The sequence below is a fragment of the Panthera pardus genome, unplaced genomic scaffold, assembly GCF_024362965.1.
Source record: "Panthera pardus isolate Hobbes unplaced genomic scaffold, ASM2436296v1 HiC_scaffold_13, whole genome shotgun sequence".
NCBI lineage: Eukaryota > Metazoa > Chordata > Mammalia > Carnivora > Felidae > Panthera > Panthera pardus.
Window position 1 is genome coordinate 99674793 of NW_026526688.1, and position 17140 is coordinate 99691932.

At 37.9% G+C, this 17140-nt stretch overlaps 1 protein-coding gene across 1 annotated transcript in view; it reads left to right on the plus strand.

Annotated features, from left to right (window-relative positions):
• The first annotated feature begins 1307 nt into the window (after positions 1 to 1307).
• The window catches only part of ANKRD50 (ankyrin repeat domain containing 50), a 32491-nt gene continuing 16658 nt past the window's right edge, over positions 1308 to 17140 (plus strand). The window contains exons 1-2 of the mRNA XM_019419138.2: positions 1308 to 1421; positions 2920 to 3866. Of these exons, the coding sequence (XP_019274683.1) occupies positions 3355 to 3866 (512 nt within the window). The 5' untranslated portion in view covers positions 1308 to 1421; positions 2920 to 3354. The remainder of the gene's footprint in view (positions 1422 to 2919; positions 3867 to 17140) is intronic.

Genomic DNA, 17140 nt, shown 5'->3' on the forward strand with positions numbered 1-17140 from the left:
ATGCCACGGATAGGCCAGTAATAAACAGAACGGAAGGGTAAGCACAAGTACAATCTATTTGGTTATACGCTTTTCTAGTTAAGTGGGATAGCTATACTTGGCAATTCCAGAAAAACCAGATGGGAGGCTGGTTTAACATTTGGGAAATAAACATTGAAATTAATGGAGAACGGGAGATGGAGAACTCATGGCTTTAGCATAAATAATAAAATAATAAAGATAGCACATTTTCTACTCTGTCAGATGACAGTACATTTACCTTCCCAGCAGAAACCTGGAATCTAAATAACCCAGGTCCAAGTGAGTGCAAACAACTGGCCTGTCTTGTTCAACAGTAACTGCCTGTAGTCAGGCCCTCTAGGACAGTTTATCTGATTCTACAGTCTGACCTCGACCATGGACTCTTTCCCTTAGAGTGGCCTCTGCGGGTCATCCAAGTGTCCAGAAGGGCAGGAGCCTGAGACCGATTCATGACTGCTTTCAACCTCCACCTGGTGGAGGCCACGTCCTTTTCATGAGGCCGATGGGAATGTCGCGCTACAGCCCCACTATTTTTTATTCTTACAATATTCTTCCCAGTCCTTTCCTTGCTTCTCTCAGTCTCAGGCTGAGAAAGTAAAAGCATCACCGGAATTTAATGGATTGAAAGGGAACCCAGACGACTGAAGAATAGGACGGGTCTGGAGTGGTCTTTGGAACAAGGGGGTTAAGACGGCGGCAAGGGGCAACTCTCCCAGCTCAACTGCCCTTCGTAGGAGCCGATATGGCCCCCAAAGCCAGCGAGTCCTCGGCCTGAAAGACAAAGAAAGGCTCGGGGCCGAGTGGTGACGGGGTGGGTGGGGGCAGCGACTCGCGTGAGCTCGGGGACGTGAGAACGCAGCCCCCGCCCATTTCTCCTCCCCCCACAAAGGCGGGGCCCGAAAGCCACCCCCAGTAATGTTCCCCCGCGAGGCGGGCAGCGGGTCCAGGCGCCCGCACACGCCCAGGCACCGGCGGCGATGGGCCGGCGCGCAGGGGGAGGGGAGGAGTAAGGGGAGGAGCCGGCGGGCTAAGAAAGGCCGAGCGGTCGGGTGGGGGCGGGGCCTGGGCTGGAGGGCGGGGCCACGGAGTGGGGCGGGGCGGAGCCGGCCGAGTCCCGGGCTGCCTGAGACAGTCACTGCCCTGACGGCGGCGGCGGCGGCGGTTGGCTGGTGGGGGTTGGGAGGAGCACGACCGAGGCTGCTGGGGCAGCTGGAACTGGCAGTTGCCGGGGGCCAACAGGAGGATCCGGAGCTGAGAGCGTGCCCCAGGCCGGGAGGAGGAAGAGGCTGCAGTTGGAGTCCCGAGAGCGCTGGCGGCCGCGGATTCTCAGAGGAGCAAGTGTCTGAGGCTTAGAGTCCGCAGCGGCGGCGGCGGCGGCCACGGCGGCGGCTGGGGCCGAGGTAACCGAGGGGCGGCGTCGGCGCTAGAAGCGAGGCCCCTTCTCAGGTCGGAAGCTCGGGGGGCTGTGGCTGGGCTCGAGGCTGACTCACCCACCCACCCTTTCCAGTCTCCGTCCCCTTCGTTCCGCCGTGGGTCCGGTGGGGGCGGGAACGGCGCGAGGGGTGGGGGCGCAGAACTGGGCGCCGACTGGAAGGCGACCCCTCATCTGGGATTGGCAAGGGCGTCGGGCACCCCCTCCCCCTCCAAAAGACACACCCCAAAATCTCGGGGCGGGGCGTTGGGGCGTTCCCAGCCTTCTGGAAGGGAAGACCTCGGTGTAGAGGCTGCACCTCCGTCCGTGGCCTCTCCGAGGTGGCCCCCCTGTGGCTCCTTGAGGCTGCTCAAACCGAAGGTGGTTCCCGTCTCTGGGAATCCCGGAGTTCCTTTTGTCTATCAGCTGAAACTAGAGGCCGGAACTGTGGGCAAACACCCACCAGCCCTGAAGCATTCTACTCCTTATCCCTTTTCTGTCTCGGAAGGAATTCTCCCCGGCAGCCTTTTCTCCGGCCACAGTAGTAGATTCCATTCCTCACCCCCATCCGAAACATTTATCTTCGGCGCAGAGGAAGGAAGGATTCACGTTGTACTTGTATTTGGCTTTATCATTCGTGTTAAGATTATTCCCATCCTCCCCCTCTATTTTTTTTTAACCCATTCCCATCCAGCCGCAACCATAGTAATCATCCCCTAGATTTTGCAAACTATCAACAAAGAAGTGTGACTAGTCGAGTAAACAGAGTCCTTGACTGGCTGGACTGTGCAATTTAATAGAGCTTCCTTTAACTGGCGCTGTTCTACCAAGCTTGTCGGAAAGACCTTTTTGGCTAGAATTAAGGATGTTACTGTGTGCTTTTTTAAAAATCCAGGGTAACTGGATTAAAATGTAGCTGCTTGGGAAGCATAACCGTAGAGAAAGTAAAATACAGAAAGGAAAGTGGAATTATGATTCTGGGGGTAATTGTCCAACTTTTTTAAAGTGCCGAAGATGAAGTATATGGATTTTCTTAAAGTATATGGGTTTTTGAGATTATTTTAACTGGCAAATTATATCCTTTTGTAAGGTTTTAAGTAAGTAAGCTCTTAACATATAATATTATGCACTAAGATATTTTTGTTTTATTTGAGTTACTTGTAGAAATTGTTGATTTCCCAGATATCTTAAAGCTAGGAACCTGTGAACAGGTTCATTAAGAATCAGCTCTCCAAAAAAATGGCATTTTATCAATACTTTGGATTAAGGATGTGTTAACAGTGGCCTGTCCTTTCTGCCACATAAAAGACCCTAATCTAAAACAGTTCCCTCCCTGGCAGTTGCCCAGATGCCTGAAAATGGCAAGGTCTAGTACTTTGAGTGACTATCCTTCAACAAGAAATACAGAGCTACCTATCAACTGTATACGTGGGATCGCTTTGATGGCATTTACTGTAATGGACATCTTTTCTGCATCTAATTTTCAGATACAGAATTAACACTTGGAATCTGGAGAAGCATTTTGTACACATTGAAAGATTGGGCATTATCTTTAGTTTTCCAGATGTATTGTCTCATCTGCACACTTGAAACATCCACAATCACATAAACTCCAGATATAACCATGGAGTTATGTGACCCATCAAGATTTAGGAAAAGTATTGCCACGCTTTGGAACCAGGCAATTTTCCACCAGTTCAACAATTAAACTAATATATTTTCTGCTGATAATCAAGAGTAAAGAGCTAAATAAAGTCATGCACATTCGATTGGCAAATGGCATCTCTGGCTGTTGAGTTTTACTGTAACTCGTTACTGTATCATTCAGAGTCAACTTAATATGCAAGTTATGTCCTAATGGATGTAAAGACCTGTGTTGACGTATCCAGGATCTAGCGAATGTTGAAGATAAGAAACCTATTATGACTAATCCTTGGGAAGAGAAAGTCTGCAAAATGGCTCAAACGAGTTTACTGCAGGGGAAGCAGTTTTACTGTAGGGAGTGGGTTTTCCACAAGCTTCAGCATTGCCTCCAGGAGAAAACTAACTGCTGCAATAGTGCTGTCAACACACCATCCCTTGTAATGAATTCTGGGAATAATGCTAGTGTTGTCTCTGGAAAAGGAGCTGCCTGGGGTGTGTTGTTGGTAGGAGGGCCTGGCAGTGGCAAGACAGCCCTATGTACTGAGCTGTTGTGGCCAAGTTCACCTACGAGCTTGCAGAGAGGTTTACATCGCCAGGCTTTGGCCTTTCATTTCTGCAAAGCCCAGGACTCTGATACTTTGTGTGTTGGAGGGTTTATTAGAGGTCTAGTTGCCCAGATCTGCCGCAGTGGACTACTCCAAGGATATGAGGATAAGCTAAGGGATCCAGCAGTCCAAAGCCTGTTACAGCCTGGAGAATGTGAAAGGAACCCAGCTGAAGCATTTAAAAGGTAACAATAAGAATGCCATGATTCTGGTTTCTAAGCAAAAATTCACATGTTTTCTAGGTTTTTTGTTTGTTTGTTTTAGTTTTTTGTCTGTTTAAATTTTGTGGGGTACCTGTACTACTGTGCATTTGGGGATAATCTGTAGTTGTAAATACACGTGTTACTTTGAGTATCGAAAACAAAATTTAAGCTTTGAATGTTGCACAGGATATGAATTAAAAGTATGTCTTTTCTTTTACTTCTTCAGTAACAGAATATGAAACAGAAACTTAATTTTTATTTCAAACTTAGGACAATTGCTTATTTACTTATTTATTTTTCTAGTATTATCTATAATTGGTAAAGGATATTTCTTATGGTAGAAAAAACCATTTAGCTGCTTGGAAAATAGGCTGCATTTTCAGGGAAGGCATATTATAAATGGTGCTGAATTTAGAGGAACTCTCAGCGTAGAATCTAATCTTTTTTGCTTATAGTAGTCTTTCTTCAAGTTATTTTTGAAAGAGATCATTGGCCATTGAGAATCTGAAGAAAATCTATGTTTGGGATTTATTCCCCTATCGAGAAAACAAAAAGTTAAGTAGTACTTTTAAGTATATGATATTTATAAAATAATGAAAATCTGGCATAATTTTACTACTTTTAGTGAGTGATATGAAAAACAACTTTTTTTCTAACCTCAATTAAGCATTTTTCCTTTGGTAAATGGAGTGGTCTAGGAGGGGAGTAAGTTGCTTTTCAGAGTTGTTGCAGATTCAAAGTGTATTCAAGAAGACATGATGCCTTGAAAATAATTTTTTGCCTATCAACTCTCTGCTTGTTAAAAGAAGCAGGCAGATTGTTATTTTTGTGCTTGCTATTGACTCACTGCTGCTTGAATTACTCATTTTGTGTATACTTTTATTTCTACACAGTAAGTAGCTCTTAGCAGGTGGAAGTTTGTTCCCCAAAGATGTAGGTATACTGTGCGATGGAAGTTAGCATATGTGTGTGTATATGTGGCTGTATGTGTCTGTCTCTCTGTGTGTCTCTAGGAGTCTTTTGAGTAGGATTTGAATTGCTGTGAAATGAGTGATATTTATTTTTATGATGTCCTCAGATTTAATGGTATGAAAAACGTAAGTTTTAAGTGGTGTTGAAAATATTAACAATAATAGCAAACGCTATGTGTCAGTGTTCTAAAAGATTTACGAATATTAACTTACTTCATTTTCATCGCAATCCTATGAGGTAGGTACTGTTATTATTCCCATTTCATGGATGAGGAAACTGAGACACAGAAAGCTTTGTAACTTGTCCAAGGTTACAGTCTTGTATGTGGCAGGCAGAGCTGGGATTTGAAGAATGTGTGCATGTATACACGTTTGTAATCATAGAAATTCTTTGAAGGACTAGAGGGGGAGAGTAGATTAGAATTTGTGGAGGACAGGGGGGTGTGTCACAGTTGTGATTTGAGTGGAGTTTTCAGATTGCCCATATAAGTGACAGAGTAGTAGTCTGGAATGATCTTTATGGATAGTGGTATGGAATTCAAACGTGGGAGGGGTATATTAAAGTCAGCCAAAGAGATGTGTCTTTGAGAGGTGTGCTATTCTTGCAGATTTTTTAATGTTTAAGTGCAGTCCAGTAAAATTCAGGGCAAATCTCTTATCTTTTGCTCTTAGCCACCAACATCAGAGTTAAAACTATTCAATCATTTTTAAATAAGAAGGAAATCCGTTAGGTGATAACTGGTGCACAAATAGGAGATACTGGCTTCAGTGGACAGTTTTAAATATGGACTGTGTTTATTCAATAACGTAGTCTTCAATATGTAAACCTTTACCTTTTAAGAGACTTAAAAGTCTCTGGGCATAAGCGGCTCTTTTCCTATTGACTTCCTACTTTTTCTGAAGATACTTTCACTAGTTGAAGAGCTGAATTTTCATTTCTTATAATTTCATTTCTTAGAAGTTACTTGGATTTAACACCTTAGAAAATCAGTTTCAAAGAGCTTAGCTAACTACGTTAAACTTAGTCCAACTAAATTCGGTAATTATACATTTTATTTTATTGAAATTTATATGTAAATTTCTAATGCCTTTAAATATTTAAAATCATGTCTAATTGTACATTTTTTGCTATATTCTGATCTTGAGCAGACCTTTCTGTATGGTATCATAGGTTTTCCTGAAAAAGGTCCGTCTACTGAGATGGTCCTGGTTTTTTGTTTTTTTTTTTTCCTGTGTAAATTTTAGTTATCAAATAATTGAAGAGAAATGAGAAGCAATTAGAGCTATATGTGAAAACCACACCGGTGCTGATTTTCTGATTGACAGAAGGAGCTAACCACTTTGTATTCCCAGGCTGTACTTTGGTAGAGGAAGCACAGCCTTTCTTTTTGGACCATTTTGGTGATCTTAATCTCCTTCTGGATCTTTCAAAAGCCTGGGTTACTTTCTTTCTTCATCATTAAAGTAGTTAATCATTAAATAAATTAGGTAACTCTGATACTGTAACAACTGTTTCTGATAATTCATAGAGTACATTTCCTCTAAGACTCTGAAGCTTTCATATAACCATAGTCAAATGCAAGTATGAGAATACAAATCACAGTTAAAGAGAAATATTTTTGCATCGTCTATGGCATTAGATAATCTAAGCCTTTACTTTTGGATAGCCAAGATTTTATTGTAGGTTCTATTACAGTAGGTTCTATTTGTGATTGATTTTTGTTAAATAAGGCCTTAGAGATTTTTAATAGGAATCTTATTTTGTGTAGGCAAGGAGAAATGTAATTCAACAGGTAGATAATCATTGCTTTCAAGAAGTTATAATATTTTGAGAGAGACAGAGATCAAAGTGATATGATGGGAGATGAAATATAAACAAAGAAAAGTAAAATCTTTTTTTGCTTTTGAAAAAAAATTCAAAACCCACTTTATTCCTTTTTTAACATCTATCTAACACTTGATAATATTAATGGTTTCATATATTCATTTGTAAAACAATTTAATAGTAATAGAAAATTGATAAAGAGAAATCTTAGTTCTTGACAGATGAACAAAGTTGGGGAAATTGCAGAGAAGTGATTCCGTAATGAATGCATTTTATAAACTTTTCTTCAGTTTTACTTCCTAATTATTTACGTAGTTTTTATGTTTAATGATACTGTATAGAATACGTAGTGCCACAAAAAAACTTCTTACATGAAATCATATACCTACGTGGTAACTTGTTAATTGCTGGTGTATTGAAATCACTTTCTCTATGATAAGAAAAATGAGAGGAATGTCATTTTAATCTAGTTAAATGCTGCTACTTTCTTTCCCCTCTGACATGATATCACAATTCTTAGACATAGTAGTCACAAAATTTATTCTGACTTTCATTAATTCTTACAGCAAATATTTGAGAGCCTTTGGTGTTTTAAACACAGTTGAGCTGGAAATATTTATTGAGAACCTTCTGTGTGTTCAGTTCAGTTGTAGATAAATCAGTGAGTTGAACAGACAAAATACCCTGCCTTCATGGAGCTTAAATTCTTATTATAATATTTATCATATTTCTATAAAGAGAAATAATATTTGGGATAAATGCCTGTTACAGTGTTCATGCAACACATAAATGTTTTAAGACTAGTGTAAGGAATTATATGATCTGCTAAAGGGAATGATGAATGAAGACCTATTAATTTCTTTTTTTCCCTTTTCCATTTTTCTATCTTGATTAGTTAAGGTGCGAAGCTATTGTTACTGTGTTTAGATTTTTTTTTTTCTCATTTCTGTTGGTGGAACTAAGATGGTCTAATTGATGACAATTAACATTTTTACCTGAAAACCAAAGGCTGATTTCTTTCCTTCTGCCTTTCCCTTCACACTCTTATTGCAAAACTTTGTATATTTTGTGTATTTTCTAGAGTTTGTGTTAGAGTTTCCTGGTAGTCATATAACTGTAAGCCAAATCCCAGTTATTTTTGACAGAAGTATGAAGGCATCTAAGTTTAGGGAAAGTGAGAAGGAGTGGAGTAGTTTCAGATCTTGTGACTGGTTTAGAAGCACAACTGAACATGATTATTTCATTCAACTAGAAACTCCTTTCTGAATCTTACTATCATAGTTATTGCACCCATGGATCTTCTTGGAGATTTAAATGGATGTGGAACTGGGAAATACAAATTTTTGCTTCTGGTAGACACTATTCTCTAATTTTTATTTCTAGTTAAAATCTGCCAGACCAGGTTATTAGTTTTCAATGTGTGATGTCAATTTTCCAGATTTGAGTAAAAAGATTTTGTTCTGTGTAATGTGTAAGTGGAATAAAATTGTGATGAAGAATTAGGTAACTGACTCTAAACTTTGAGAGTTTAGCCAAAAAAAAGTTGTGTTGGTAGTGAAAGGCTTGTTAAGTGAAAGTAACTTGTTAAGAAAAGAGTTGGAAACTGGAAGACCAAACTGACATTTGTGTTTTTTGTCAAATAGGAACCCTCAAGTGGTTGAATCTTCTTTCTGATTTTTTTATTTCCTTCTCCTTGAACATTTATAGTTTTTCACTTGTATCTGTTTAGATTTTTAGCTTCTTTAGTTAATTATGCATATATCTTCTGTTATCTCTTCTATTAGGCATATGCTTCTTCATGACGTTATTCATGACTGATTAATTTTTTATATTTGTGCTTTGAACAGCACTTTGCATGTAGTAAGTGCTAAATGATTATCATTTGAATGAGGGAATAAAGCTACTTACCTATCTAGAATATGTTTGAACCTAACTGAAGGATAGCTGAAGCTCTTGCATAAGGAAGGGAATTGAAATGTTATATTGTTTAGGTCAGTTTTCAGTGTAGACCAGACTGGTATAGTGATTATTAATTTATTAACCTGCCGTTGTGTACTCTTTAGCATGTATGAATATGGCATTGGTCCAGATAGTTTTAAGTGGCCAGATGTCTATCTTCTGTCTCAACTGGCTGCAAGTATTTTTGGCTTACTCAACAAAGGGACTAACAACAGAATGAGATTGGAACGTGTGCTTCCTTTTTACCCTCCTTTGTGGGGTATTTTCAAGGCAAAATATTCCCTTTCCATTGTCTGTCTGGTATAACTAGTACTATTTAAGATAGCCATCATTATCCATTCTTCAATATTACCAGATTAAAAGATCTCGTAAAGTGTCTTTGCAGTTCACATTTTAAATGAAATAAATGAATTAATATAATTTTCAAAATCAAAATTCTACATTTCTTTTAGTCTAACATAGTCATTTTTCACCAAATTGTTGTTTCCAGCTTTTGACCATGTTATTTTTACTTTAAGATGGACTTCCATTCATTCAGAACCTCCCACTTTCCCTTCCTAAAACCTTTTGTTTCTACCCTTGATGGGTTCTTTTTTATGCTTCATATCTAAGTGCTGCTTCCTTTGGTTCCTGTTGCTCGTACTCCATAAAATTTGCTGAACCGTTCCTCAACCTTTAATCACTTATTCTATAATGGCATAACGTATTCCTCCATATTTATGTTATTTAGTATCAGTCACATTTTTAGTTCTGCTTGGCCATTCTTCCATTTACTTCTTAGTAACTCTGTTTGTGTTTTGTTTTGTTTTGTTTTGTTTTGTTTTGTTTTGTTTTAGACCAGAGAGAGTAAAGTTATTCCCTACAGGTTGAATATTTTTACCCAATTCAGGAAATTTCATACACACATCCAGATTTCTAGTTTTTCTCGGAAAAAAAGTGGAAATTTTGACAAAATTAGGTTCTCATTCTTTTGAATCAGTAATCTAGTGGAGCCATGTTAGCTGCTGTCTTCAGGTGGGGCCTACTTGCCCTAATTTGATTCATCCCCCCAACTCTGTTATTCTATTCCACGACCACTTTACCTGTTCATATGTGCCAGCCTGGCTGCTACTGGCATTTTCAAACACAAACGTGTTTCCTAGTACTCTGACAAAAAGTGTATTTTTTTTTATTTCCTACCAGATCTTCATATTATCTCTAATTTGTGTACGCAAGTCCTACTACTTATGTGTCACCTCATTTCTTAACTTACTGAAGTCTGACTTCTATATGTATATATTCACAGAAAGATGTTTGTGCAGAGTAGCTTCTGAACTCATTGCTCACTCTATCTTAGCCTTAGATGATACATTCTAGAACTTTTTTCATTATCTGTAATTTCTTCCTTTCAAAATCCTCTATGTTCTTTGGTCTCTCTCCCTCTAGGTACTCTCTCGGTGTTTGTCCATCGAAGCTTACTTAGATCTTCTCTCTTTATACATATTCCTTCAATAATTTTATTTATTTACATGGCTACCAGCGTTCATATCTAGTATGATAGCAGTCGAATCTGCACCAACATATCTAATATGATAGCAACCAAATCTGCGTCAACAGCTTTTATCCTCGCCCTAATCAACATGTATCTTTTCACTGGAGTGTTCTTCACTAACCTTGCTGTGTTTTTCAAATCAGCATCTCTTTCAGCATTTCTATTCATTGGCTCACTCATTTATTTCTGAAACATATTCTGCACCTGCTCTGTGCCAGATAAGTGGTCAGTGTCAGGGCTAAAGTTGTAAGCCAAACAGTTAAGTGGTAGGGGCAAGAGGGAAGTACATTGAACAAATAATCACAAAAATAAATGTAGAAATGCAGGCTTAACAAGTGCCAAGATGGAAGGATACAGGATAAAAGCATATAATCTGAAGCCTGATCATTATTTGGAAATCTGGGAAAAGTGACTCTTTAAGTTATTTCTTAATTCTTGTTTCCTAGACTCTGCTTAAAAGTGTGATCTTAAGATCAACATTATCAACATTACTTTTGGAGGTTATTAGAAATGCAGAATCTGAGGTCTGTTGAATCTCAGTCTGCCTTTTAACCCATTTCCTAAGTGAGTGAATGCTGTGCACATTGAAGTTTAAGAAGCACTGCCCTAGGCTTGTTTCTAGAGTTTGCTTTGATTATTTTCTCTTATATTAGTTTATTCTAAAGCATTTAATCCTTTTCTTGTAATCTTTTACCCTAATCTAGAATATTATTTATCTACTCCTAGAAGTAATTTTAGCCTATCTTCTAATTCCTTTTGTTCATAGTTGGCCAGTTTTACCATAGTAAAACAGTGGTTTCTTTAGGTCCTTCTTCTGAGGACTGTGATAACTTATACAACAAACTCAGATTTCTTTGCCTACCTCTATTGAAAGGTCTGGATAATTTCATTTTGTTCTTTTAGAGTATGTTTCGTGTTTCCAAAACTTGATTAGAACACATAAGTTCATTTATTGTTTCAAGAAACATTTTAAGCATATGAGGGAATGTTAAAGTCTTTAGGAGATATGAGAAGTAAGAATATTCTTATTTTTCTTAGGGTTTAGTAAGAACTTCATATATATAATAAGGATATAGATTTTTTTTGTTATGTATGTTACAGGTTTTTTTTCCGTTTTTTTTTTTTTTTAGCATTTTTGCTGTTTTTTTTTAAAAGATTATGAAATAAGATGGTTTCTATATGGTAAAGTGGTTTGATTTTATGAAGTAAAATAAGTAAATACTTTTCTGCCATTAAAAATATCTTAAAGGGTGCCTGGCTGGCTTAGTTGGTAGAGCATGCAACTCTTGATCTCGAGGTTGTGAGTTCGAGCCCCACGTTGGGCATAGAGCTTACATTAAAAAAATAAAAATATCTTTGGGTGCCTGGGTGGCTCAGTCTGTTAAGCTTCTGACTTCAGCTCAGGTCATGATCTCACGGTCCATGAGTTCGAGCCTCGCATTGGGCTCTGTGCTGACAGCACAGAGCCTGGAACCTGAAGCCTGCTTTGGATTCTCTGTCTCCCTTTCTCTCTCTCCACCGCTTCCCTACTTGCACTCTGTCTATCTGTCTCTCTCTCAAAAATAAATAAACATTAAAAAAATTAAAAAAATATATCTTCTTTTTAAATTTTTTTTTTTAACTTTTTTATTTATTTTTGAGACAGAGACAGAGCATGAATGGGGAAGGGCAGGGAGAGAGGGAGACACAGAATCAGAAGCAGGCTCCAGGCTCTGAGCCATCAGCCCAGAGCCCGACATGGGGCTCGAACTCACGGACCATGAGATCATGACCTGAGCCGAAGTCGGACGCTTAACCGACTGAGCCACTCAGGCGCCCCAAAAATATATCTTTGAAATATATTCTGATTGGTTGCCTGTTTACCCTACAGTTGTTCTAGTTATCTTTGACCATACTATATATAATTGTCTTAAATTTTAAATCAATTTGTCTTTCATGTTATTCTAATCTCAGAAATATTCTAATGTTATTTTTTTCTACTGTATATGTGTATAGTTAAGTATAATCATTGGTAAAAAGATAGGATTTTAAATGCTCATGTAATTGCTTAATAAAAATAAGTATTAATTAAGAGAACTAATTATATGTTACTTGTGGCTATCTAGAAGAATGATTTGGAGCTTTCCAGAAACTACTGACCTTTTACAGTTATGACTCATGATTTGAATACATGGAAACTGTGGTAGATTGAATTATTTGTTTTTGTTCTTCATCTCTCCGTGTATTCTTGGTCTTTGCCATATGATATTGGAAGTCCTTCTACTAGAGGAGAAGTATACTTCTCAGCCTTTTTCTGTTTGGGTCAACCATGTCATTTGCTTTGGCTGGTGGGATGTCAGTAGACAGGATCCAAACAGAGGCTTAAAATGTGCACGAGTAGTTGGGCTTATCCTCTTTGCTTCTAGCATCACCATGAGAATGACATGCCTTCTTGGCTCAAGAAGATGAGAGAGATGTGGAACCAATGATATGCCACTGTTGTAAAAATTGCTAACAATAAAAAAACTAAGGAAATAATATTTCATATCAAAACCCGTAATTTTCTTCAAAAATTTAGGAATCATCATTGATTCCTCAGTTTCACTCATTCACTACACTCAATCCATTAGCTACTTTTGTTTTATTTCAATGATAAAAGTACCTTCACTTCTCTGCATCCCCATTGCTGCTACTCCTATTCTTTCTTGCCTAGCTTGCTGCAGTCGCCTCCCAAAATGGTCTTCATGTTACTATTATTGTCCCTCTTATCTTTACAAAGTGTTAAAGTATCAGGTCATATTAGTTACCTGCTTAAAACCTGCCAATGGCTTCTGACTACTTTAAGAATAAAATCTAAGCTTTACATGGTCCAGTCTTTGCCTACCCTTTGACCTCAGCTTGTATCACTTTCATCCTTGCTCATTGTTCTGCATCCACATCATTACCCTTACCATGTTTTGAAATAGGTGACATTCCAGCCAGCAGATTTTTATATGGCTACTTGTCTGGTATCACTTAGGTGCCAGCCTTAATATTACCTCCTCAGAGAGCCTTTCCTTTCCATCAAGTCTTTGAGACATCTCCCCACCCAGTCAGTTTCTTAAATCAGATCCTCCCACTTTGCTTTCTTTATTTCTTAATTTTCAGTGTCTAGCATGATCTGAAGTTATTTTGCTTCATGTGTTTCTTTGACTTTCTGCCTACCTACTGGAATGAGCAGACTACCTACCTGACTTGTTCACTTTATATCTCCAGAACATAGACTATAGAAGACAGTAACTATTTCTTGAATTGAGGGAATAACTATGTTTTAATTAAAAAACATCATAAATTTGGTCACATTTATAATTTGTGTTGCTCTAACCACATTCCGTTTGAAATAGTACATGTTTTTCTGCAGAGTGATTTATACATATAGATTATATACTTATTAATGACAGAGATCCATTTGAACCAGTATTTTTTTATTTTGTTTGTTGTTTCTTACAATGCATGCTAAAATTAATTTTTATAAAATGGAAAACTTTTTAGCGGCATCCGATTTATATTCTATGATGTGAATCATGAGATCACGTTTTGCCTATCTTCTATAAATCCCTAGTTTCTTCTGTGTTTCAGAGTTTCATTCCTATAAATCTTTCTGAGATTATCATTTAAAATTTATATTCATTAGAAAAGAGAAAAAATGTTTGTAGCTTAAATCTCAGTTATGATGTTTATTAATTGCTACTTTAGCGAGAGAAACAACTCGCACACCATAGACTTCACAGGAATTGAAACATAAAAATTAATGACACCAAGTACAAGAAATGGTTGCAGAAAAAGAATTTGTGGAGAAAATGATTGTTCCTATCCCTGAAGTTTATCATTTATACAGGAAAATAAATAAAATAAGAAAACAAATATGCATCTACCTACCTATTTTGCTATATTTACTTTAAATCTAGATTTACCATTTTGTTTTAAAGAAAAAATAGGGGTGCCTGGGTGGCTCAGTTGAGCCTGCCACTCTTGATCTCAGGGTTGTAGGTTCAATTTCTACATTGGGTGTAGCCATTACTTAAAAATAAAATCTTAGGGGACATTGGGTGGTTCAGTTAATCATACAACTCTTGATATCGGCTCAGGTAATGATCTCACAATTTGTGAGATCGAGCCCTGTGTTGGGCTCAGCGCTGACAGAACTGGATCCTGCTTGAGATTCTCTCTCCCTATCTGCCCCTCCCCCTGCGCAGACTCCCTCTCTGTCTCAAAATAAATAATTAAACATTAAAAAAAAAAATCTACATTTGAATCTTCCCTGGTATCCCTTGCTAATTTTGACCTACTCACACCCATAAGATGACCCCTCTTATGGAGGCTGAGTGGCTCATTCGGTTAAGCGTCTACTTCGGCTCAGGTCATGATCTCACAACTCTTGAGTTCAAACCCCATTTTGGGGCTCTGTGCTGACAGCTCAGCCTGGAGCCTACTTCAGATTTTGTCTCTGGCTCTCTCTGTCCCTCCTCTGCTCACGCACTTTCTCTCCCTCTCTCTCTCTCTCTCTCTCAAATATAAATAAACATTTAAAAAAATTGAAATTTGAACTAATAAAATTTTAAAATAATGTATTAATAAATATTTAATAATAAATTCATTACATATGAACATAAGTAACATTTTAATGACAGAATTAATATTGTCAAAAAAAACAAAAACAATACACAAAGTTAAAAGAAGAACATTGTTTTTACCTTTTTTTCAAATCTTTTTAATATTAGGCTTAATATATTGGATTATCATCTCTGCTTTTGAATGCAGCCTCTGGAAAACTCCACTCTGTCCTTGAGAGAGAACTACAGTGAAAAAGCAAATCACATCTTAGTTTTATTCTGACTCTGAAATGCTCTAGGGTATAGGGTACCCTTAGGGACCCTCACACCACACTTTGAAAACCACTGTTCTATATAAATGGTGTTGTGTTGCTAGCAGTATTCTGTAATGTTTTCTGTGTAACATTTTTTTTTTACATTGTTCATGTTGTTACATGTTCTATATGATTCATCTTCAATATATAATTCCAGTCTGTATAATTCACTTGTTGTTGTCATGTTGATACTCATTTAAGATGTATTTAGCATTTTAACTTTTATGAAACAGTACTGCTGGGCTCCTGGGTAGCTCAGTCAGTTGAGTGTCTGACTCTTGATTTCCGCTCAGATCACGATCCCAGAGTCATGGGGTTGAGTTCCAAGATAGTCTCTGTGCTGAGCTCGAAGCTTACTTAAGATTCTCTCTTTTTCCCCTGTGCCCCTCCCCCCCCCCCCCAAAACAAGCAAACAAACAAAAAACCACAGTGCTGCTAAAAACATTCTTGGATACTCTCTTGGACATATACTAGGAGGAAAGTAGCAAAGGGTAACTCCAAATTGCATAGTTAGAAGTGAAATTTGGAATCATAGGGTATGTATATTCATCTTCAGCTCTGTGAGATAGCACTAAAGCTTTGACATTGTATCAGTTTGTCCTCATAGATGTGTGTAGATCACCAACAGGTGCTGTATTGTCATTGTTCTTTGTGTTTTAGAAAGCGAATGTGAAATGATATCTTACTATTTTAAACATCTTTGATACTTTGGCACTTGTCATTTTGTCTGTGAAAATTTTGTTTTGAAATGTAAAGAGTGAGTATTTTTTAGTTATTTCCTTTATGTTTTATCTTTTTTGGGTCTTAATATTTAAAAACGCGTTTTCTACTTGGTTGTTCTACTGGCATTTGTTGAGTGGCATGTGTTTCACTATTAATCTATAATACCACTGTGAGATACACATACATACATATGTATTTCTGAGTTCTTCTACATTGGTCTATTCATTCATTCATTCATTCGTTTATCAGTTATATATTGATGCTAGGAATGTACCAGATGCCATACTGGTATATGTTAGTAAGTAAAAATGGAAATGTCAGACGTGTTTATTGAGCTTACATTTTGAGGGTTGGAGTACGTGGCTGGTAGAAAATAAAATGTTAACAATATATAGCATATCTATTGGCAATAAATACTGTATGGAAGATCAAGCTAGAGTAAGGAGGAGAGTAGTGATGTACTGGGTAGGTTGTGGGAGAATTATTATTTTATATAGGGGAGATTAAGATACTGTGAAGGAAGTTTCTGACAAGAATTTCCAGACTGAGGAAGTACTAAGTGAAAAGTCCTGAGGTGGGAGTTGGCTTAATATAATCCAAGAAAAAAACAGGATTTTTTTTGGAGAGCCTGTGTGGCTAGAACAGAGTGAACAAAGGAGTATGTGTAGGAGACAGGTAGAGAAATAGGATTCATACAATGTATGCACTTCGAGGCTATTATAAGCACATTTATTTTTACTTTCAGTAGATTGGAAGACATCAGGTCTTTCAAACAGAGTAGTAACATCATCTGGTTTAACATTTTAAAGGATCACACTGTTTACTTTTTGAGAATTGGGTTGAAGGTGGAAACAAGGGAATCAGTACCTGGCCAGTACAGTAATGGAGGTAAGAGGCAATGGTGCTTGGATTTGGGTAAAGTGGTTGATTATTTTTAAGATTTATCTGGTAGCACATTGGATGTGAAGTATGAAAAGGAAAAAAGGATTAAAGGATGATTCTAAAATTTTTGGCCTGAGAAACTGAAAGGATAGGAATGCTCTTTACTGGAAAGAAGAAGACTAAGGTAGGAGCAAGATGAGGATTAGAGGTCTGAAGTTTAGGTTTTAATATGTTCGAGATTAGACAACTAAGCAGAGAAGTGGAGTAAGAAGTTAGACTCACAAGTCTGGATGAAGAAAAGAGGTGCTGACTGTGTATATAAATTTGGTTTCAGGGCATTAATAAATGTACATAAAAAGTGAATGGAAGAAGATCCAAGGTACAAATATTGACATATATTTCAAAATTGAAAGGTTGGGAAGCTGTGAAGAAGAGTAGCTAGTGTGGCAGGAGGAGAGAGCCACGTGCTAGGGGAGGAGG